We start from the raw sequence: 23,838 nt of genomic DNA on the forward strand, positions 1-23,838 counted from the left end.
TTGCTCCCAGAAGGGAAGCCATTCTGTGCAGCCTTTAAATACGGCATAGGAATCAATAAAAATATATATACAGAATCACAGAATCACCAGGTTGGAAAAGAACCACTGGGTCATTGAGTCCAACTGTTCCCATCAATCACTAAACCATGCCCCTCAGCACCTCGTCCACCCATCCCTTAAACCCCTCCATGGAAGATGAATCAACCACCTCCCTGGGCAGCCTGTTTCAGTGCCCAGTGACCCTTTCTGTGAAAAATTTTTTCCTAATGTCCAGCCTGAACCTCCCCTGGCAGAGCTTGAGGCCATTCCCTCTTGTCCTGTCCCCTGTCACTTGGGAGAAGAGGCCAGCACCCTCCTCTCCACAACCTCCTTTCAGGTAGTTGTAGAGAGCAATGAGGTCTCCCCTCAGCCTCCTCTTCTCCAGGCTAAACAACCCCAGCTAGGATCAGTATGGTTTGCTTCTCTGGTGATTATACTCCAGACTGACATCAGTGCTGCGTGTTAAATCAGGCAAGACGGGGGGGCAGGTGGGGGGCAATGTCACACTCCTCCAAAAGGCTTTGGAAGTACTTTATGACAAGTCATTTCACTTGTCAAGGAAAAAAAAATTCAAAGGGAACTTTGCCAGCCCTCAACTAGTTCAGTTTAGACTAAAATATCCCAAACTTTGCCATTTTGTTATTTCCCTGATATTCCTCTTATTCTTTTTTAAGTCAGTTATTATTTCATGCAATGGTATTTACTCTTACACTATCACAACTCCATATATATTAGAAGTTTTGGTGCCTTTGTTGAAGCTGACAGTTACGCTGCGAATGCCCATGTTTTTTCCTATGCTGGGTGAATTCCAGGACCACCAAGGGTCCCTGCAAGGGCAGGGAGCCCTCCTCCCACCAGGAAGGCCCATTTTCAAATACTGTGCTACTCAGGGCTTCTCAAACGTACCGCAGCCCCACGTGGCCCACCCCACCTCAGCAGCTCTTCGCCTTGCTGAGCAGTGAGGGCGGCAGCAGTGCTTTGTCACTCTGTGCCATGCCAAGCAGCTGGTGGAAGTGGTTGGGCGGGCAGTTGGGAGTCTCCAGGCCGGCTGCCAGCTGTGCTTTGTTGGCTTTCATCAGGTGCTTCAGATGGAGAAGGAGGTTGGGGCAACTGTGCCAAAAATGAGGGTGCTGGAAGCGGTGCAGGAGCCCAACAGAGCCATCACCATTGCAATTGCTTGCCAGCCCCATCCCCATCTTGTGAAAGCTGTAGAAGCTGAGCTGTCAGATGAAGCTGGGGAAGATCTTGGTCTGGAAGATGCTGCTGGTGCCAGCCTCCCCATTGACAGCCAGCCCTGGGCCTGGCAGCTCACGCTTGAAGAGTGGCCAGTTGATGAGCAGCCCCTCACCGTGGGCATCTCAATACATGGAGATGACGCTCAGGCTGTTCACCAGCTGCCACAGCTTGGCCAGGAACTTGTTGGGATGGAGGGAGCCCTTTATTTGCAACTCTTCCAGTCACAGTGGCAGTGACCAAACCCTCTTGGCCCTGCCACCCCTGCAGCAGTGGCATGTGTGCCACCTGGCATGTGCTGGGATCCTGAGGTACCTCCTGCCCGCAGGGAAAGCAGCTTGATAAGAAGGTGGTGACCGGGGTGATGGTCTCTGCTGAGTGCCCCGGCTGCACTAGAGTCTAGAATCCTGGCTGTATGGATGTAGTGTTGAGCTGATGATCACTGCTCCTCAAAGAAATGATGGAGTTAGAGCAGATCTTTGAAAGTGTCAACTTAAAGCTCCGTGGCAGCTCACTGTGTGCAAAAACAGCAAGAAAAATGTTTGCTTAGCTCTCCAATGTGTGTGTGTGTGGAGTAACTTAACGTCTTTTTTGAGCCAGTCCTCAGTGAAAATCAGTCTTTTCTAAAATATCTTAAAGAGGAGCCAGCCAGCCTGGGAATAAATGCGAAGACTCCAACTCTGAATTTCAATTTTTCCTCATTACAGCTACATATTAGAAACACTCACAAGTAACAAGAGGAACAAGTAACATTGAGAATGTGCTCACTGTTTCTCCTGGTGCACTCAGGTTTTCTGGCTACTAACCCCAAGAGTATGGCTAGAAACATGGCTTCATAGAGGTGTTTTGGCTTCCATTCAGTTAAAGAGTTGCCCGTGCTGACTCACAGGATAATTGGCAGCTAATTAGATGAGATTTCTATCTTCAAAACCCGCTTGCTCCAGAACAGCATAAGAGGTGGGGTGCTTTGCAGATTGCAGCTAACAGTTGCCTTTGTTGGATACCTCAAAACACAAGAACCTGGCTGAATCATTGATCGTTTCTCATTTTTTCCCCCCTGGGAGAGCAGAGGCACTAGCTGCAGCCCAAAAGCCAACAGCATACAGCTCTCAGATCGTGTCCTGGGCAGAGGGAAGAGGAGGTGGTGGGCGCAGGTGGCTCCTTGCTGCTCCTGTTGCTGGAGCAGGGCTGCCTGCCCAGGCTCAGCAACTGCCTCGACTGCACTCTCCTTCATGCATTTTCCTTTTATTTTATTGAGCAGGGTTCAGCCTTTCTCTCCTCAGCGTTAGAGCTGATTCAGACCAGATAGATATGAATCAGATGTGACTTCCAGTAAGATCCTTGCCTTTTCTTTGTCCATGGGATACAGCTGTGTGGATGGAAACTGCAGCGTTTTATTGCTCCTCCGGTTGTTCCAATATTTCTCAGAGAACAGTGTCATCTCATCGCTATTTCCATGTGCAATTTCTGCCTGGGGTACAGCCTTCCTCTCTCCTCTCCCTCTTACTAACTGAATTGTTTTGAAGTGACTAAACCAGGTGCAGATATGCGCAGTTCCTTGCCAGGAGGCTTTTCAGCAGTGCTGCCATTGCGTGTAGGGCAGAGCGTGCCCCAGCATGCAGAGAGAGCCAGCAGGGCATCATGTGTGTGAGCCCAGGAAAACATGGGCTCTGGCACTGGTGAAAGGCTGGGAAGGGGCCAAAGGAGACATGCAAATATGCTCTCTACTCCTGAAGAACTGGAGGGATGTGAAGAGAAGCGAGTGTCCTTCCAGAGGTTTGGATGGCCATGCGTTTTCCTGGGAGCAAGCCAAGGGAGCAGGAGCCTGGAAAACCCCTGCTGAAATCCACCCTGGTCTGAACCTCTAGACTGAAGCTGCCTGGTTTTGGATGTCCTAACTCGAATTCTTGCATACAGGTCAATGAAAGGACATTATCCCTCCCTTTTGCAGGTGTGAACATTGACTGTAGCAGGTGAGCATGGATGCAGACCAGCTTGTAGCTGCGCCATCGAGCCCAGCTGCTCTCCTGAGCCTTCACCATGACAAATGAGGACCATGTTTCTCCTTGTGCTGTCCCAAGGCTGGGTGGTTGGTGGCTGCTGTGGGCCATGAGGGGCAGGGAAGGTGCCCCTGGCTGCAGGTAGTGCCTGGCCCCCATGCCTGCTTTGCAGCATTGGCAACAGGCAGCTGTCAGGGCCAGCTGCCGGGGAATCGCTGTGGGACTCAGGGCTTGTCTGTGTGACATGTGCCACAGCCCCCAGGCGCGTCGTGGCACTGGTAGGTGACCAAGATGACTTGTAGAGTGACAGTGAACAGGGAAGGGTTGTAATGGAGACTGGCCCTCTGCTCCAGCTGCTGGCTGTGAGGAGTGGCTTCAGTGGCCCTGTACAATTAACCTAAAAAATGTTTTTTCCCTTTAGCAACTCAGGTTTGGCTGCTCTTGGGAAGCCATCACTGCTGAAGGTGTTGCAGCTACATGGGTGTTGGCTGCCAACAGTCTTCTTGACGTGGCTGGCTGTGGCGACAGCAGGGTGAGCACAACAGAGGTGCTCGTGGCTGGCTCCTTCGTTATTCTGACAGCCTCGTTGCCCTGAGGAGCCAGTCACCTGCAATGGGACATCTCCTGCTCCTGGGAGCTCCCTGCTATTCCAGCTTTGTGGACCTGCCATTTCTAAAGACCTGGAGGCTTTCCTGAGCTTCTAAGTATGTACTGACTCCTCTGAAGAAAGTAATCTTATCACTCCCTGGTAGTTGACTTTTGGAACTAAGCACTCATTTTATGAAGTTTGCACATTTTTATGAAGTCTGAATCCAAGAGATGGGAAATCAAAGTGTTCAGAGACTTGTCTCTGCTGTGTACTTACGTGCAACCCTCTAAATGGCTTAGGTGCTTTCTCATGAGTAGTCAGGCCTGTCAGAATACTTCTGGTGTTCTGATAACACCAGATTTTGAGCAGTGCAGGTGCTGGTGACAAATGCACTAGCCTCTTGCTATTACAAATTACAGAATAATGGAAGTGGAAAGGACCTCTCAAGTCCTCTAGTCCGACTTTCTGCTCCAAGCAGGCCCTCCAAGGGCCCTACAGATCAGGTTACTTAGGGCTGTGAGCAGCTGAATTGTGACCATCTTGAAGATTGTTCTTCCTAGAACCTCTGTGGGTCCCAGTTTTAGTGTTTATTTCATCACAAGGAACAAGTTTTTGCTGGTGTTCAATACAAAATTTGCATGTAAGATCCCCATTCTAGCATGTTATGCTTTATATGCTTTCTGGCTTACTGGTACACGCCAGAGTTTAAAGGTAACGTTTGTTAGAGGGCAACAAATGTTTCTTTCCCTCCCATGAGCCGAAATGTTTGGTTTTCTTTTCAGGATTCAAAATCTCCTTTTCTTCTTCTCACTGTTTTAGTAAAGGGCATCCTTATTCTTCTGGAGGAAGTCCCCCAAATATGCAGATTTTTCCTCTCTTGGAGCTCTATCAGATGATAACAGGTGATAAGAAAGTTTGGATATCTTTGCCTTGGTGATCCAGGCAGATGACTTGCTTGTTGCCTTCTGTTTGACTCTGACATGAGTATTACCTAGCTCACAACCAGCAATAATATATGTAGTGAAGTTTTACACTTTGATTACAGTTGCAAAACTACCTAACTTCCAGGCACAAAAATTGCCATAAACTGTATATTGCCCCTTGCATTCTCCTGGCGAAACTATCTTCTTAGCGTGATGAAGCTGGTGAGGGGGCTGGAGAACAAGTCTTATGAGGAGCGGCTGAGGGAACTGGGGTTGTTTAGCCTTGAGAAGAGTAGGCTGAGGGGAGACCTCATTGCTCTCTACAAATACCTGAAAGGAGGTTGTAGAGAGGAGGGTGCTGGCCTCTTCTCCCAAGTGATAGGGGACAGGACAAAGTGGAATGGCCTCAAGCTCTTCCAGGGGAGGTTCAGGCTGGACATCAGGAAAAAATTTTTTACAGAAAGGGCAGAGGCTGCTCAGGGAGGTGGTTGAGTCACCATCCCTGGAAGAATTTAGGAGGTGTGTAGATGTGGTGCGTAGGGACATGGTTTACTGGTGAACTTGGCAGTGTTAGGTTTACAGTTGGACTTAAAGATCTTAAGAGACTTTTCCAACCTAAACAATTCTATAACTCTATGATTCTTATTAGATATACATAATTATTGACATGGCTTCCCATTCATAATAATTTCACTGTTGCTTTGTGCGTTTTAGACGCATTAGTGTCTCCTAGAACAAGGTTAGGGAAGGCACGGACATTGTGGGACAAGTATATCCATAAATCCGCAGAACACCACCTGCACCATTAAAAAAAAATCCTGGGGAAGTTCTGCATCCCATGTAAATACAAAGCTGATTTTTAGAAATCCACAGAGATAAACAAGCTACGTGGACTTTCCCAATGCTTACCAGAAGATAAGAGTATGCATGCAGTTATCTATTGTAAAGCAGCCTCAAAGCTTCCTAAAGGACCCACTCCTCACTTTGACATACGCTCTTCAAACAGTGATGAAGATAGAGGGCTCACTTCAGGTGTCCCTTCAAGGACATCTGCAGCTTGCTGGGTATCCAAAATATTTGAAGGGGACTGGCAGATGAGAAAAAGGACTTTCAGGAAACCCAGGGCAGTGGTTTGAGGCTTGCTGCAATATCCCATGGAACCTACAATAGCACCAGACTATTACTAGCCAAGTTGAGCATCTCAGTCCCAGCCCTATTCTCTATTCTAGAAAGCCTCATGGTAGGACTTTTCAGCCTCTTTGCCTCTGTCACTAGGGAAGCTGGGAGAGATTAGCTTAAGTGGGAATCGTTTTAGGTCAACTCTAAATGGTTTTGCATCTAATGTCAGGAAGATTTCAGATCTGCTTAAAAGATAAAATAAAACAACTGTGCCAGAATCTTATATAATTTCTCACCTGTTGACAAAAATGTACTTAAAAAAGTTAAATTTTCCTCAAAGTAAAGATGAGAATCAGTCACAGAAAAAAATGTCTTTTTTTTTCTGAGGTTATCCAGCTAAGAATGCTCTGTCCAGAAACCTGTCCTGCTTCTATAAATGTTTAGGGTTTAGAAAATGAAGCAACTGCTTCATGACCAGCTACAAAATCATAAAGCTAAGACAGAACCAGTGCCACCCTAAGCATGGCAATGAGTGCCACAGGTTCATCTATGAGGCATCTGCCCCCAGAATAATTTTTTTACAAAACAGTGTACTGTAGTCTCTTTCAGCATACCTGAATTCAATGAGCAGGCAAAAAGCAAGTTAACGTTGCTAAGTAAATGAGATTGTCTGTGTGTTAATGACGGTAATAGTACAGATGAAAAGAAACAACTCCTAACAGAAAGTTTATGTATACAAATGATAATTATTAATGAAGTTTTTCTTACACTCCTACTAGGAACAGAAAATAAAATGAGATTCAAAAGAAATCAAATTCTGCCACCTAGGGAGCAAGATGGAAATTCACAAGTTCAAGCCCTTCATTCTGACTTGTCCCCCATGGGATTTAGACCATAGCTCCCTGGTTAGACCTCTTGCTTCTGCTCTTGCTCATGTTTCTGTGTCACTCAGGACAAACAGAACAGCTGTATAGGAATAGAGGCTATGGTTGCATCTTAACCATTCATATGCTGGGACCAGTGCTCTAGCGTGATTACAACTGTCAACCTACATGGTGTTTACCAAAACCAGGTATTTTATCTGAGGTTTGCCAAAAAAACCCACCAAACCACAACCTACAATGCTGTGGATGCTCTCATCAGATACTGAAGGTATATTTCTACAGCTAACAAGACTGGATTTATTAAAGTTCCTGTGCAAGTGCAATTAGTTATCAAAATAGAAATACAAGAAGAAACCACTATACTTTCCAGCTACATGTTAATGCATAGCATAGCACACTACTGCTTTGGCATATGGTATAATTTGAAGAAGTGTGGAAATGACAGCTGGGAGCAAACACAACTTTCTCCATTTGTCATCAATAGAGAAATTAATTTTCCATCCACAACTGATGCCTTTTTGAAAGTCACCATCCATCTTTCTTTTCCATGCACTTATTCATGTCTCCATCTGACTGCTTTATCCTAAGCTTCCAGCCCTTCAGTTGTGCCACGCACAACATCCCTCCATCAGTGATTTGTCTTTGCATGAAGGAAAGGAAAGCAGGCATGTGCTGGAAGAGAAGGGTAGTTTCAACACTTTAAAGGTATTACAAGACAAAAACATTATTGTTTTTCAAACCCAAACTCACTGACCTGTGAATGTTCATCAGGTACAAAGTGTGCCGTATGTCTTTGCCTGCACAGCTGCTGCCCAGCAAAGCCTGACGCAGCCATTGTCTGGGGCCAGGGCTAAGCAGGTGCCAGTTGACTTGGATCAAAGGTAGAATCCATCTGCATATTACCAACACACCATAACATGGAGAAAACAGAAGTGTTTAGCAGAACATAAGGGAATAAACCTAAGAAAGGCTGTGTGCTCACATGCATGACAAGTGGGTAGAGGAAAGGACTGAACCCCAGCGCTTGCTTACCTTCCTTGTGTGAAGGTCCACCAGACCAGAGTGCACCCTTTTACGCAAGTCTTGAGTTTTCTGATTTTGCTTTGATCTTTGCTGTGGGAAGTGACTCTTGTGTGCTAGCCCAGGGTGGTGACACCAGTGCCCCAGGGAGCAGAGCCCAGAGGGCCAGGGGCATGCCCTCTGGCCCGGCCTTTAGTACTCTGAAAATGCTGTTATCTGTGGCAGGAGCAGAGGCTGCCCAGGTAGCTGCCCTTTACCAGCAGGACCTGCAGGTAGGGAGATCAGGACAGAGGCTTGGTATGTGTCAGGTCATCATCACCAGCTTGGTACCCACCACAGAAAAACCTTCTGGTGGCTCCCCAGGGATGCTTGGCATCTGTGGGCTCAGATCCTCCCAGAAACAATAAGCAGCAGCTGCCACCAGCACTGCCCGCTGCAGAGGTGCTGGAGCATCCTTGCTCCCAGGTGGTGCTGTGGGAATGACCACTCATTTCCTTCTCCAAACAACTGACCTACTGGTACACAGCCAGGACATCTCTCTTACAACTTATGATCTATCTTGCATGAGAAAATAAATCAGTGTTCAGGTTATAAGTGTATAACGGCTAAGTTCATAAACACTGTTTAACACATTAACAGTACTCTGTTTAAACAGGCAAACTTATTTATTAATACAGGCTACACACAGAAGGTACATTTAAAGCATTGTTCCCACTCAGACTGTCTGGATCCCTCTGATCTTCTTGAGAAGTGTCCATCTGCTATAATCAGCATACTCCCTCCTTGAAAATCTGGACATCCTTGTTGTTTTCACTGAAAGCAGAACAGAAGTATTTTAGACAAGAAGCAGTAAACTTGAATTTAACAGAGGCGTTTTATAAGGCGGATGCTCCCATTTCCTTCCATGTGTTCAACTGAATGCAGCGATGCATTTAATTGCATCACTTACAGCAAACATTACTGCAAAGTAACTGTGTTGCAAAGAATTAAGAATCACACAGAGTGAGTCACTTGCCAAAACCAGTCTCACTTCAGGCTTTTTTACCTATAAAAACCTGATAAAGCCATCTGCAAATCTGTGAAGTATCAGACCACACGACAAATCTCACCATGAGGACTAAGGTGTCTGTTACAAAGCACTAACGCAAGTCAAACTTCACAGACTCTGGAGTGGGAACCAGTTTTAATGTTTACAAGATTTCCCACTTTCACTTGGGAATTCAGGGGGAAGGATGTGAATCCTGATGCATCTCTGCATCGCAGGCTTCATTAAAATTTGAATGTGTGGTTCTCTGAATGCTGGAATCTTCTTTAAGTAAATTTTTGCCAAGTCTTCCTTAAGGTTTGGAACATTAGATTTTTTTTTTTTTGAAGACACATACATGGTACTCTGGGGTGCTCCATTTACAAATCTCTGTTTAGCAAAGCAAGTACAGATACAAAAGGAAGTGACAGAATCCAAACTGCCCTAGATCTTCAGTTTGCTTCCCTGTTGTAATAGAATCAAACTGGTTATTTGTCATGAAATTCAAGAGGCTTATGATTACTCAAGTGCAGTGACAACCTGTACTAATACTTGTATCAACGATCATTTAACCAGAGGGTAGAGGAGCAGGTTAGAAATATGAAAGAAAAAAAAAATCAAACCTAGATAATGTAAAACAGACATAAGGATGTAAGGAAAAGTTCTGGCTGAAGGAGAGCTCTTATGCTGAGCCCTGCAGATGCAGCTGAAGCTGCTGCATCTGTTTGCAAAGAGATGCTTGTGGTGCTACCAGACTAGGTTTAAATTAAGATTAGCTGCTGTCACTGTTACTGGACACTTAGAGTGGAAGAGATCTGGGACTTGCCTTTGAACGCCCATTTACAAATGGATTACATCTAAGTTTTAAATAAAACCCAAAAAGGCAGGGAAGATGACCAGCTTTGGTCATTTGCAGAACAAGGGCGGACAGGGTTTCTGCTGCACCTTTTCTCCAGGTGTCTCATGTTCTTGTGGATCAGCCACAGCAACATCTCCTGCAGTAGTCTTGATGCATCTGAGTCTCTCCAGGTGCCCACACAATCCTGCATGACTCAAAGAATCCTTTCATGGCCTTAAACACAGGCTGGGAGTGACCTGCAAGTTGGCTATTGAGAATCAACCAAACTAATTTGAAACTGTTTCATAAATCGCCATGGGATATGCCCATGTATCTGTTTATACATCACCACATCACACTATTGATCTCAGCAGCTACTGGTCATGCAGCTTAAGAAAGGCAGAGAGATCTGTTTGTTGTCCTTTCCTGAAGAGCGTGATGGACTGTACCTTAGACCCTCTGAAGTGAATTGTCTGTTTCTCCACAACATGGTTTTGCACTATGTGCAATTCCTAGCACTTCTCTTTCATTGTATTGATTTCAGTCCATTTCTCCAGATCCCTGGGAATTTTGACACTGTCCTGCACCGATCATTGTATCTCATGGTGTTTTACCAATTTTCATTATCTTGTTTCTGTTATCCAATTCATTACAAAAATACTGAATTACATACTGCACCTAAAGTAAATCCCACTTAATAGCTCTACACAGTTTAACAATTCCATCTGAATAACTATTTGTCTGTTTGTGTGAATGTCAGGTGGAGCTATGTAAAATGTCTTATTGGTGTCATGAATCAACACTTCTGTTTCTTCCTACTTTGCTAGGACAGTTATCTTGCCAATAACTAAACCTCATGGATTTGATTGGATTATTTCTGACAAATCTGTATCAGTTTTGCTTACTCTCTTTTTTACCTCTGCTGTCTACAAGTCAACCACTTAGTAACTTACTCCAACAAAGTTCTAAGCAGCAAAGATGGGTTGGTTCTTAATGTCCACCATGCCAACATTTCTTTTTTTCTTTTCACAGTTTATACCATGTGCCTCCTTTGATTCTCTGGTTTTGTTGATTTTTTTTTTTTCCTAGACTATAGATTTACAAATTCTCTTTGCAATTTGTCTTTTGTTTAGGCAGTTTGTGATGTACTTTGGTGAAAAGGCTACCAGATTATTTCCTTAAGCGTCCCTTGAGACCTTTGACATTTTTCTTGTTCTGGCCTATGTTCCCTCTATCTTGGTCATTTGAACTATGTAAACTATCTAGTCATAATTAACTTTTCTCCCACCCTGAAGTCATAAATATGTTTCAGCCTTCCCTTTCTTGAGATCCATCTATTTGTTGTTATTTTGTAAAAGACCATCACTGCTGCTGTGCTACTCTCACTTCTTTGCTCTACTGGAAACAGAAATTCTGCTATTTCACTTATATAAGTTCCTTTCACCATCAAATTCAATTCATAAACAGTTCCTCTTAGTTTGTAGAGAGGATGCTCTCTAGAGGTTTCTTGTCAGTCATAATGTGGGGCAACGATGCTCATTAAGTACTACTTTTCTATGTTTTAAATTTGTTTAAAAAAATAATTAAAGAGTAAGATATCCTCCTTTAAATATTAGACCTTTTTTCTTGACTTTTTTTTTAAACAACCTAAATGGTATTTTCTCCTAAAGTTTGGCATTCTTAATCTTCTCTGCAAAAGGAAGTACAGGAGATTGGATCTAGAATGTAAATATTTTTAAGTAAAAGCTGCATTTTGGGGTGTGAACTTTCATGTTCTCTAGTGGAGAGCATGGAATACCCCAGCATTTTATTTAATGGCAATACGGCGCTGTTTGTATGTGACAAGCAGCCTGAGATACTCCCCTTTAAGAATAACAAAAGTGAATATTCAGTACTCACAGCAAACTGAATCCAATCCAAGTAATTTACAGGTGTCATGATAAAAGCTGTTGCAAGGGATTTATAGTTGAAAAGACACTGCTAAAACTGCAGTTTAACAGAGTACGAACGATCCAAAGCCAATAATGTGTCAGTTAATTGGGATGCCAGCAGGGCGAAAGAGGTGATTCTGCCCCTCTGTTCCTCTCTTGTGAGACCTCACCTGGACTGTTGTGTCCAGTTTTGGAATCTTCATCATAAGATGGAGATGGGGCTGTTGGAACGGGTCCAGAGGAGGGCTACAAGGATGATCAGAGGGCTGAAGCACCTCCCATATGAGGACAGGCTGAGAGAACTGGGGTTGTTCAGCCTGGAGAAGAAAAAGCTCCAAGGAGACCTTATAGTGACCTTCCAGTGACTGAAGGAGCTACAAGAAAGCTGGAGAGGAACTGTTCACAAAGGCTTGGAGTGGTAGGACTAGGGGCGATGGGTGTAAACTGGAGAGGGGCAGATTTAGACTAGACATAACGAAGAATTTCTTCACTATGGGAGTGGTGAGGCACTGGCGCAGGTTTCCCATGGAAAGTTGCGGATGCCCTATCCCTGAAGGTGTTCAAGGCCAGGTTGGATGGAGCCTTGGGCAGCCTGGTCTGGTGGGAGGTGTCCCTGCCCACAAAAGGGGGGCGGAACTGGATGATCTTTAAGGTCCTTTCCGACCTAAACTATTTCTATATGTTTACATGTTTATATGTGAGGGTGAATATTGTGCTTGCTTACAGGGAGGGGGAAGATTCAGACGTCAACAAAATGATTACCTGTTGTAAAGGCAGAGCATGCACTCATTTGAGTAGGTCTTTCCATCAGTCCCACAAACTGGTTGGAAGTTCCTTGGGCATCCAGGCATACCGTAGTTCTGGCAAGCAGGCTAGGGAAAACAGGGACATAAGCATAAGATACACCATCTGAAAGTGGTCTCGGATCAGCTTCTGATCTGAGAGCTTCTGAAGAACACCAGCGTTCCCCAGCACGGAGGGAGAGCTCAGCGGGAGCTGCCACAGCGTTATCAAGTCCCACATTATCTTTCATGCTCTTACAGCTCGGGGCTGGGCTCCCACAGCCCAGCATGGCTTGAGCTGTGGTGTCAGGACATATCTGTGCTACAAAACACAGCTCCTTCAGGTGCCGGTGGGACAGGAGCGATGAAGTTGGTGAAGGGGCTGGAGAACAAGTCTTATGAGGAGCGGCTGAGGGAGCCTGGGGTTGTTTGGTCTAGAGAAGAGAAGGCTGAGGGGAGACCTCATTGCTCTCTACAACTACCTGAAAGGAGGTTGTAGAGAGGAGGGTGCTGGCCTCTTCTCCCAAGTGACAGGGGACAGGACAAGAGGGAATGGCCTCAAGTTCCACCAGGGGAGGTTCAGGCTGGATATCAGAAAAAAATTTTTCACTGAAAGGGTCATTGGTGGAGGCTGCCCAGGGAGGTGGTTGAGTCACCTTCCCTGGAGGTGTTTAAAGGTGTTTAAAGGACGGGTGGATGAGGTGCTGAGGGACATGGCTTAGTGATTGATGGGAACGGTTGGACTCGATGATCCAGTGGGTCTTTTCCAAACTGGTGATTCTGTGACGGGGATGGCGAGAGGTGGGAATCACGAGGGCTCCCGGGGTCCCTCAGCTGCCGGGAGGGAGCGCCCGGGGCATCTCCCGGGGCTGCGGAGCGGGGCTGGGGCAGGAGCCGCCCTGCCCGCGGAGGGCCGTGGGGCGCCCTGCCCGGGGGCGGCGGGGCGGGACGCGCTCACCGGGAAGCTCGCGGCGGCTCTGGGGCACGACAGGAGCCCTGCGGGGAGAGAGCGGCGTTAAAGGCGGCGTTGAAGGCGGCGTTGAAGGCGCCCTGCCCCGCCCGGCCCCCCGCCCCGCCCGCGAGCGGCCGTTACCGGCACCCCGAGGGCTCCCATCCCGGCCTCCCCGAGCACCCGTGTCCATCCCGGCATCCCTCGACCAGCCGGTGCCCGTTACCGGTCCTGTCCCCGAGCAGCCGAGGTCCCAACTCTGCATCCCTCGACCACTCGGTGCCCTGTCCCGGCATCCCTCAACCCAGCCGCTGTTTGGTCCCGACATCCCGAGCAGCCGGTGCCCGTTACTGCTCCCGGCATCCCATCCCGAGCAGCCGCTGCCGGCTCCCGTCCCGTCCCCGTCCCCCGCCCCGGGATGCTCGGTGACCGGCTCAGTTTCCCCCCCCCACTCCCGGTACCAGCCCCGGTTTGCCCTTCCCCGCTCCCCCGGTACCGGCGAGGAGGGCGGGCAGCAGCAGCAGCACCGGCACCGCCATGGCCGCCAACGGTACCGGCCGCGGGGCGCGCGGGCCGGGGGCGCGGAGGCTTCCAACGGTGGCGCTGGGGTGGGACACGCGAACCCAGCCGGCTCCACCCCCGCTGGGTCAGGCTGCCCCAAGCCCCATGCAACCTGCCCTTGGACACCTCCAGGGATGGGGCATTCTCGGCTTCCCTGGGAAATCCCGACCAGTGCCTCGCTGCCCTCACAGGAAAACATTTCTTCCCAAGATCTCATCTCAATCTCCTTTCTTGCAGCTTAAAACTGCTCCTCCTTGTCCTGTGTCTGCACTCCCTGATCAAGAGTCCCTCCCCAGCTTTCCTGGAGCTCCTTTCAGTACTGGAAGCCTCCATAACGTCTCCCCTCAGCCTTCTCTTAGAATCACAGAATCACAGAATCACAGAATAACCAGGTTGGAAGAGACCCACCGGATCATCGAGTCCAACCATTCCTATCAATCACTAAACCATGCCCCTCAGCACCTCGTCCACCCGTGCCTTAAACCCCTCCAGGGAAGATGACTCAACCACCTCCCTGGGCAGCCTGTTCCAGTGCCCAATGACCCTTTCTGTGAAAAACTTTTTCCTAATGTCCAGATTTTTTCCTAATGTCCAGCTGTTCTCCAGGCTGAACAAGCCAAACTCTCTCAGCCTGTCCTCACAGCGAGCGTTGCTTTCTTTCCCCTTGTACTTTTCCCTACTCTGCTTCCCATCTGCCTTCACCCTCACTTCACCTCCCACCAGACCAGGTTGCTCAAGTCTCCATCTGACCTGGGCACACAAGGGAGTGGGAAAGCTCCAGGACGTACAGGAGAGGGAGGGTGTCAGGATTTGGTGGGGCTGGAGGAGTTGAGATGGATGGATGGATGGGGAGGGATGTGCTGTGGCCTCACAGGCTGCCCAGGGAGGTGGTTGAGTCACCTTCCCTGGAGGTGTTTAAGAGATGGGTGGATGATGTGCTGAGGGGCATGGCTTAGTAATAGATGGGAATGGTTGGACTCGATGATCCGGTGGGTCCTTCCCAACCTAGTGATTCTATGATTCTCACCTGTGGGCTTGGGGAGGGGCAGTCGCCTCCAAAGCCACCTCCGGGGGTGGAGAAGAGACAGGGACCTTCCCTTTTGGTGCTGGGGGATGTGGGGTTAAGGTGCCCAAATGCTGCCCTCCACAAGAGGTCTGCACCTGCCCTACCAGTAGGAGATCCCCGTGGGGTTGCTTATCCTTGCTTGCAGCTCCCGGAAGCCTCTGGGATTGTCAGGCAGGGATCTAAAAGACTGGGTGAGGTCTCACACGCTCCAGACATCCTCACGTCCTCATTCCTACACAGCTCTGTCACTCGTGCAGCTCTGACAATACATGTTGGAGCACCCAGCCCTACAGAAGAGGCTGTTTCACACTGAATTATAGTTGTCTCCATCACAGCAAGAAAAGGAAGCGGTTGTGCACTGCTGATGCTGTGGGAATGAATACATTACAGTACAATATTATCTAGCTGACAGCATGTATGGTCCATTGAGCTCCTCACCCTAAAAAGATGCTGCGAACAAAACCAGTCATGGGAGCACCCAACGCAGAGCACTTTCTGTGAGCAAGGCTGCCACCACGTGGCTCAAGGACAAGCCTGTAGCCTCCTTGAGCCAGAGCGGGAGGAGAGAAAACCATCCTCTCACCTCCAATAGTCCCAGCCTCATTAACCACCTACAGCCAGATCCTGATGTCTCAGCTGGACCAATTAATTTTTCAGGAACTGTCACTCTTGCAGCCTTCCCTCCTCTCCAAGTTCTTCGAATCTCTTGCAGAGAAACGACCAGAGTCTTGCAAATCAGGGATGCCTAAGGCACAGGTGAGATCTGGCTGTTCTCGCTGGGGAAGATTTGAATCAGGTGAACCAGTTCAAGGGAACCCCCACAGATCAGAAATGTTTGGGCTTAGAAAAGCCTAAGAGTACTATCAGACAATAATATAAAAAGCTCTTGCAGTTCCTAAACTCACACTTGTCACAGGTAGGGAACTAATCCAGAAGAATAATACTTCCAAGAATGGCTGGGGAACCTTCACCTCTCATGTTGAGCTACAGAGCAGTTCAGGTAACTGCGATTCTGCTCTTAAACAGCAGAACCATCTGCAAAAGATAGAAAATATGTTTTTCTTCTTCCCTTTCAGCCCCCTCAAAATATTGCCCCAAAAATGTGGGGGAATGAGATGTTGAAAATCTGGAGGAAAACTGAGATTTCTCCATTACACATGAAAATGTCCCTTATTATTGGGGGAAAAAAGATCATGCAGGCAAAAAAACCTTTCAAACACTATTTAAAAAATAATAAAAAGTTTTCTCTAAAATCCAGGCTTACCAATACACACTCCAGCTGCCAAACACTGCCCCAAACATAAAAACAAAAGCAGCAAGAGCAACTGCAGCTTTGTGACGGAGGAGTGCAGGCCAGGTCAAGCCATGCCCTGAAAGGCTAAGGGAGAAAAAGCTGAGATTTACCTTCCTCCATCATCCTCAAGCCCATGCAGTGTTTTGGGAACTCCTGCCTTTAACGAGCCTGGGTTTTGTCACCTCCTCCTCCATTTACTATTCTCCTCCCTTGACAGAGGGTAGCTTTCTTATGAAAATACAGACCCCGCAGCTGTGGGTGGCAGTGGTGTCACCAGTAAGACACACACCCCCACATCTCACACACACACTTGTGGCACTGGCTGCCACTGGGAAGGCACAGCTTGCAGCAACATTGAGCCTTCTTGCAGCAAACTCCTCTCCTTCTCCAAACCATCACTTGACTTCCTTGGTGAATAAAGGCCTTTTTATCCTCCTTACCAGACAATCCATCAGGCAGACAGGCATCAAAGCCTGATTGACCCTGACTGCAATATGCCAGCCAGCTCTGAAATTCTTATCTGCAGTTCATCATCGCTCCTGGAAACCATACATGGGGTGGGTTTTCCCATGATAAGAATGGGGGTCAGAGGGAGCTGCAGCACAGATTGCTGTGAAACGGGGAAAACGGAGCTTCTGACCCTACTACCAGTCCTTCCTCCCAGTTTCCCTCTCATGGTGAAACTACCAGCAAACATTTCCCCTGGCATGGATCAGATACAATGTCCTTGTCTTCCAAACCCAGTCCAAAGGAGCTTGAAGCTGGACAGAAGCTCTGCTGGGATAGAGATGGGGACTACTGGCTTTGCCTGGATTAGGCATTTCTCAAGTGACCACTGTTCACAGAGCCTTTTCCTGCAAGGTGAAGAGGCTGAAAAGAAGGGTGAGGCTGTCTTTGAAAGCAGCTTCAGCTGGACACTGCCCTGGATGAAACTACCTGCTTTGCGATAAATAGGTGGATATTAAAGAAGAAGCTTTTGACTATTCAGTATTTTCCTACACAGAAACAAGACAAGCATTGCTGGATCAATTCACTTTCAAGCACTCTGCTGATTCAGAAGCACCTTTGTTCTCACTTCCATGGACAATTCTCTGTGGAATATTAATTGCATTCCTTAGAGAAGTACCGTCACAGAAAGCACTGCAGAAAGGACTAATTCACAAAAATAGTTTTAACGGATTCATGTTTCAGTGCGAGGGGTTTTGTGGATGTATTCTCCCTCCCCTCTTCTTTCTTTAAATCGCATGGGTTATACCTTGCACAATTAAAAAGGCAATATAGGAGTGAGATCTATTGAACTGCACAGAATCACTAGATCCATAAAACAATTTTTACAAATGTAAATACACAATAAATAAATAAATGAACATTTCCCAGCAGCTCCTACTACTTTTAAACATTCAAATATTTTAAGGTTCCGTAGCGACCACTTAGAATATTCAGGTATGCTTAACATTCACATGTGCCGCCTTTTCAGCATCATAAACCACATTGATAGCAGCAGATGTTTTTTCCCCTCAAGATTAATTTCTGAGCACATCTGATTGGAAGAGATTGAGTTGTTTTCAAGATGGCACTTAGTGAGAAAGACAAAAGCATCTCACAGTTGGGGTTTTGCTTATCAAAGCCAGAGGCAGAAGGCATTCCAGGGACAGGGAAGCATTATCAGAATAACTGTATTCAGCACTCAGATAATTATTACTTTGAGCTGTACTGCACCTACAGGACTATGGGATGCCCTCCGGTAAGCTTCCAAAAGAGAACTTCAGGCCTAAGCCCTTTAATGCCTGCAATTAAAGCCAAACAAATGCTCAAATATTAAAAAGGGATAGAGAGAAAAGTTATGAAACGCACAGAACTTTTATGCACCTTGAGTGCAAAAGGAGTTTGAAACATGCCTATATCATGCAGATGCAGATATTTGGTCAGAGAGAGGGCTCCTTCCCCTCTCAGCTGTTTGTATGGTTTCCAGAAACTCTGCCTGAAAATTAAAGGAAGAGAACAAGAAGCACTCGATATTAATACAGCCACTGAATTCCAGACTTGACAATTTGTCATCATTACCAAGAAACTCTTCTTCCTATGGATCGCCAAGTAGGAATTTTTGGATGGGCATTTCTTCAATGACTAAAGACACAAGATGTGGGCAGATGATCAGTATCAGGTCTTAATTATCATTCTTGCTTTTCCCAACAGTCACTTACTGATCTTATGACAATCTCCGGCCTCACATCAGCAAAGGGGTGAGGCACAGTACCAAACCCTCCCTACTGAGGAAAACAGAGCCTATTTAACCCAGGGAGCTCCCCAGCTCCATGGGAATCACGGAATCACTAGGTTGGAAAAGACCCACAGGATCACTGAGTCCAACCATTCCTATAAATCACTAGACCATGTGCCTCAGCACCTCATCCACCTGTCCTTTAAACACCTCCAGGGAAAGGGATTCAACCACCTCCCAACGGATGCATGCAGTGGGATTTCCCCATGCAGACACCACGCTTATCCACACCCTCTAATTCCATTCTTCTTTACCATTTCCAAGAACTTGCCTGGCACAGTTGTCACAGCCTTACTGCTGAAGAGTTTACTGACTCTCCCCTAGAAAGCGTTTTTAAAACTGCTTTCACATTTACCTCTGTAGAGTCCTCAGGTACCAATGTAGATTAAGCAAAAAAAAAAATAAAAATACTGGCAATATAGGCAAGCTAATATTTTCCTTGGGTATTTCTTCAAAAATTTCTGGGCAAACGTAATTTTCAACTGCTTATGACACAAATCTCAAATTAAACAAGTCAGCTCTGGGAAAAACAGTAACAGCTGTTGCTAAAAGTACACGGGAAATCTCATTTAGGCTGAGCCTAAATCCTTACTGCCCCAATAGATAAAAAAAACCAAACCCAAAACAAACAAACAAACAAAAAATCCCTCCTTCAAATAATAAAACAAGAACAAAGAAAGACAAGACATAATTGACTGCAAATGTTTGTGGTAACATTTCCGTGAAGCTGCCACTTTTTAAACCAATTTTACTCTAAGGCTAAAAAGCAAATCCACAAGCAAAATCATTACCTGAAACTCACAGAAGAAACAACAGGAGGCTCAAACACCCCACGAAGAAAAGCACATGACTGCTGGAAACCCAGCACAGAAAGGAAGGCTTCTGCAGCCACTTCCTTCCCGGAGCATTGGAGCTGCAGGTGAAAGCCAGCTCTACAGCAAGAGGCCTTTGATGGGGCAAACCCTTCACCTGTCCCTAACTGCTGACTGCAGGCAGGACACAGGCTGAACCCACCCAACTGTTACCTGCAGAGGCTTCTGAACAAGACCCACCCTTTTAAGAGCAAATCTATAGCATCCCACTTAGGATGGGTAATAAGAAATTACTCCTCAATATTAAATGTTGGTGGCTGACAGAAAGTTCAGTGTATGACAGCCAGGCTTGATTGACATTATATACAATTATATGTGTTATTAAGCCACTAAACGTCAATTATCATTGTTAAAAACCTGTACAGATTAAAAGATTCCTTCCATATACTAGCCAACGAGATACAGTGCTTTCAAGCAAACCGATAACAGCTCCATACAATATGCTTTACATAAACCACACCTCAAGGTCAAGGAAAGCCCCTCGGGGTCATTCGAGGACAAGTGCACCCACCCCTGTTTTAAGCAGATGAGGTAATAGATCAGCTTTCTTTCAACATTGTGAACTAATTTTATACTGAGAATGTGTGTCTCCTAGCTTGTTCCAAATTTGCCCTGCCACCTAAGCCCATGCTTATCTTGTGCATGAGTAAAGTTATAAGAAACCTGACTCCCTGTTTGCTAAGAGATCTCATTTTACTACAAAGTACAAAACAGCTCTCCACTAGTCCCATCTTCTTGAAATAATGTGGGGTTTTGATTGGCTCAATGGCCTTACTGTCTGAGGCATTGGGAGAGGCCCAGATGTTCATCCTCTAACCCAGATCTCTACTCAACTTTTTCAGGTGGTAAAAGAGTAAGGAACATATTGAAGCCCTTTCTACTGCCGTGCAAGCACTTCTGCACCTGTGTTTCACTGATGTGTTCCTCAGGACCCAACAAATAACAGCCTGTTTGCCCTTCAGCTTTGGCACACCCATCGTGGCACAAGTGCACCAGCCAAACCCTATTTCCCAACAATGGTGATACCATTCCAAATAACAGGAGCAAATGGCAAACACATTTTTGATACCTCTGTTAAACTGCACATCCAGCCTTTTGTTGGTATTGAAATGTTGCAGAATGATACTGGTGAAAGCTGCTAGCACAAGCATGAGTTTTGTGCTGTCACTGCAAGTCTCCATCCTTCCAGTGCCTGATATCCTTTGATTTCGGGAGGATAGGTGACATACGTGAACACAGTATGAATCAGCTGCTGAAAGCTCTGAGTGGATTTCAGGGACAGGGACATAGAGTCATGGTAGTGATAGCTACTGCCGACAGCAGATCGGCAAAGTTGTAACCTTATCTAGCTGAGTCTTGAAAATGCCCAAGAATGAAGATGTCAGAGCCCTCAATACATTTTCTTTCTGAGAAACGCCAAGAGTGGGGCAAGTTTATTTAATTTACAAGGGGACTCAATTATTTAAAAAGGAACATCAGATAATAGTTTGGGCCCCTCATTACAAGAAAGACATTGAGATCCTGGAGTGTGTCCAGAGAAGAGCAACAAAGCTAGTGAAGGAGCTGGGGAACAATTCTTACGAGGAGCAGCTGAGAGAGCTGGGGTTGTTTAGCCAGCAGAAATGGAGGCTGAGGGGAGACCTTATCACCATCTACAACTCCATGAAAGGAGGGCGAGGGGCCCAGAACTGAACACAGGGCTCGAGGAGCGGTGTCAGCAGTGCTGACTACAGAGGGAGAATAACCTCTCTGGCAGGGACTGGTAGCAGCTAGCAAGGGCCATTCTTAGCTGACTCCTCTACCCTCTCCCCTGCTCATTCATGCAGGGTTTGTCAAACCCTGGGCACGTTGCCCCGTGGGCACATTGTCATTGCTGGGTGATCCTGCACATCCCAGTTTCCCTACATGTAGTGACCCCGTTTCTTGCAGGCACTAGCCCCCTGAAAATGACCATAGTATAAAAACTTGCAGAGAAAGATAGTTGTGGGGAAGGTAGATAGGAAGTTGATCTTGTCTTAAACATGCATTTAAATTATTTAGAGAACTAAGTCTGTGCTGATGGGTTTCCTTTTCATCTTACAGCGCAGAGAGAACCTCTGTGTCCTATGAAGTAGCACTTTCACTGCAAGTTGCAAATTACTAATAGGAATATTTTAGTTTTATGTTTGTGAATTGAGACTTAACTGTGAGTTCTAAGGCGCTATTACACAATTGAATAGCTGGAAACATAACTCCCACAGGGAAGAGACTAGCATGGAATGCAGATGCCTGTTAGTGTATTTTCTGGTAGCACTTTCACTGCAAGCTGCAAAGCATGACTAAAGGAACATTTTAGTGTAGGCTTGTGAATTGTAACATCACTATACCTACTGAGGTGCCTCTGCAAAATTTTTGAGCTTTAAACATAAATGCAACATCCGGGCAGCAAAAGAAGCCCTAATTTTGCAATCAGTGATAGAAAATGCTAACGATGAATGCGGGAAGTTACTGCATGCTCTCAAAAATCCTGCAATAGTAGATATGGTTGAAGCAATGCCAGCAGGTGGGGTCATTCGCCTCTCAAGCACAGCTCATGGCTGCCACTGACCACAAACCAAGGCACAAAGATATTCTGCTACAAATGCTGCAAAGAGGGGCATTTCAAATGAGACTGTCACACAGAATTCCACGAGAGAGGGCCTAAAATCTGCCCCTGCTGTGAAAAGGGTAAAGATTTTGCCAATTCTTGCAAATCAAAATCTGATAGGTACGGGAGACCATTGCCAGGAAACCAGCAGCACAGCGTGGCTCGGAGGCACGTGCCAACACAAATGCCTCTGCAGCAAGCAGCAGCTTTCAGCTCAGAGCAAGGACCAGCAGCAGTGCCGGGATGGATGTGGCCACCACCATCACGGTAGTGCTGCAATCATGTGCAGTTCACACAATACCACTGAATGTAAAAAGGACCAGGAACAGGCTGCCCAGGGAGGTGGTTGAGTCACCTTCCCTGGAGGTGTTTAAGGCACGGGTGGACGAGGTTCTGAGGGATATGGTTTAGTGTTTGATAGGAACGGTTGGACTCGATGATCCGGTAGGTCTCTTCCAACCTGGTTATTCTGTGATTCTGTGATTCTGTGACCACTGGGGGGTGGCTTTAGTGCCTTATTGTTGGGACAATCATCAATAACTTGGTTGAGAATCTTTGTTTTACCTGGGGTCATAGATGCAGATTTTGCTGGAATAATTCGAGCAATGGTATGGACACCATCTCCGCCGGTCTTCATACCAAAAGATAGACAGATAGCGCAATTAGTTTTGTTCAAAGCAGCTGTTTTCCAAGCTGACTCTAGAGAGCATGGATTACAAGCTTTTGGGTCTACAGGAATCCCTGAAGTACATTGGGTTCACTCCTTACAAACTCAGCATCCTATGTTATGGTGTACATTAATCTTCAAAGGGGGAAAGCCAGGATATATTATCTTAGACGGCATGATTGATACGGGAGCTGATGTTACAGTGATATCTCATGCCAAATAACATACAAATCCAAGGCCCTGATGGTGAAATGGCTGTAATGTAACTCTTTGTCGTACACGTTCCACTAATTTTGTGGGGAAGTGATGTGCTAAGTGCAATGGGAATAGGTGTTGGAAGCATAGATGATGGGAATTTTTTACCGGGGCTAGTGCAGAAAAGCACCCTTTAATATGGAAATCAGATACACCGGTATGGGTTGAGCAGTGGCCCCTATCTAGTGAAAAACTGGGTGCATTGCAAAAGTTAGTGGAGGAGCAAATAGATCAAGGGCATATAGTCCCGACTAATAGTCCCTGGAATACACCTGTATTTGTGATAAAAAAGAAATAGGGGAAATGGTGTTTATTACATGACTTCTGAAAAATTAATGAAGTAATTGAGGACATGGGAATATTACAGCCAGGGCTGCCTTCACCCACCATGATTCCAGCTGAGTGGTATGTATTGGTGATAGATTTAAAAGACTGGTTTTTTACCATTCTATTAGATGAAAAGGATGCCCCACAATTTGCCTTCTTGGTACCATTGATTAACGTTCGAGAACAGGTGAAGTGATATCATTGGGTAGTTTTACCACAGGGCATGAAAAACATCCCCACAATTTGTCAAACCTACGTAGCAGGTGCATTGGCTGAGGTCAGAGTTCAATGTAAGCAGTTGAATATACTAATATATGGTTATATGGATGATATATTAGTTGCAGGATCTGATATGATGCAATTGGAAGAGCTTGTAAAAAGTGTAAAAAAGGCCATAGAAAAATGGGGCATGAAAGTAGTCCCTGAAAAAATTCAACAAACCGTGCCATGGAAATATTTGGGGTGGAAAATATTTGACAGCCGTATTAAGCCCCAGGCAGTGCACCTGAGACCTGATCTTCGAACACTGAATGATTTGCAAAAGGTTTTAGGGGCCAT

At 46.2% G+C, this 23,838-nt stretch overlaps 2 protein-coding genes across 2 annotated transcripts in view; one reads left to right on the forward strand and one right to left on the reverse strand.

Annotated features, from left to right (window-relative positions):
* ARL9 (ARF like GTPase 9) overlaps window positions 1-23,838 on the forward strand; it is a 94,053-nt gene that overhangs the window by 40,547 nt on the left and 29,668 nt on the right. The gene's annotated exons all lie outside the window — the stretch shown is intronic.
* Window positions 8,510-13,870, reverse strand: SPINK2 (serine peptidase inhibitor Kazal type 2). The gene is made up of 4 exons (XM_069854865.1): window positions 13,828-13,870; window positions 13,341-13,378; window positions 12,363-12,472; window positions 8,510-8,620 (listed from the first exon to the last, which is right to left on the reverse strand). The coding sequence occupies exons 1-4, from the start codon at window positions 13,868-13,870 to the stop codon at window positions 8,575-8,577; spliced, it is 237 nt and encodes a 78-aa protein (XP_069710966.1). The 3' UTR covers window positions 8,510-8,574.

The sequence above is a fragment of the Phaenicophaeus curvirostris genome, chromosome 4, assembly GCF_032191515.1.
Source record: "Phaenicophaeus curvirostris isolate KB17595 chromosome 4, BPBGC_Pcur_1.0, whole genome shotgun sequence".
In the NCBI taxonomy this organism is placed as follows: domain Eukaryota; kingdom Metazoa; phylum Chordata; class Aves; order Cuculiformes; family Cuculidae; genus Phaenicophaeus; species Phaenicophaeus curvirostris.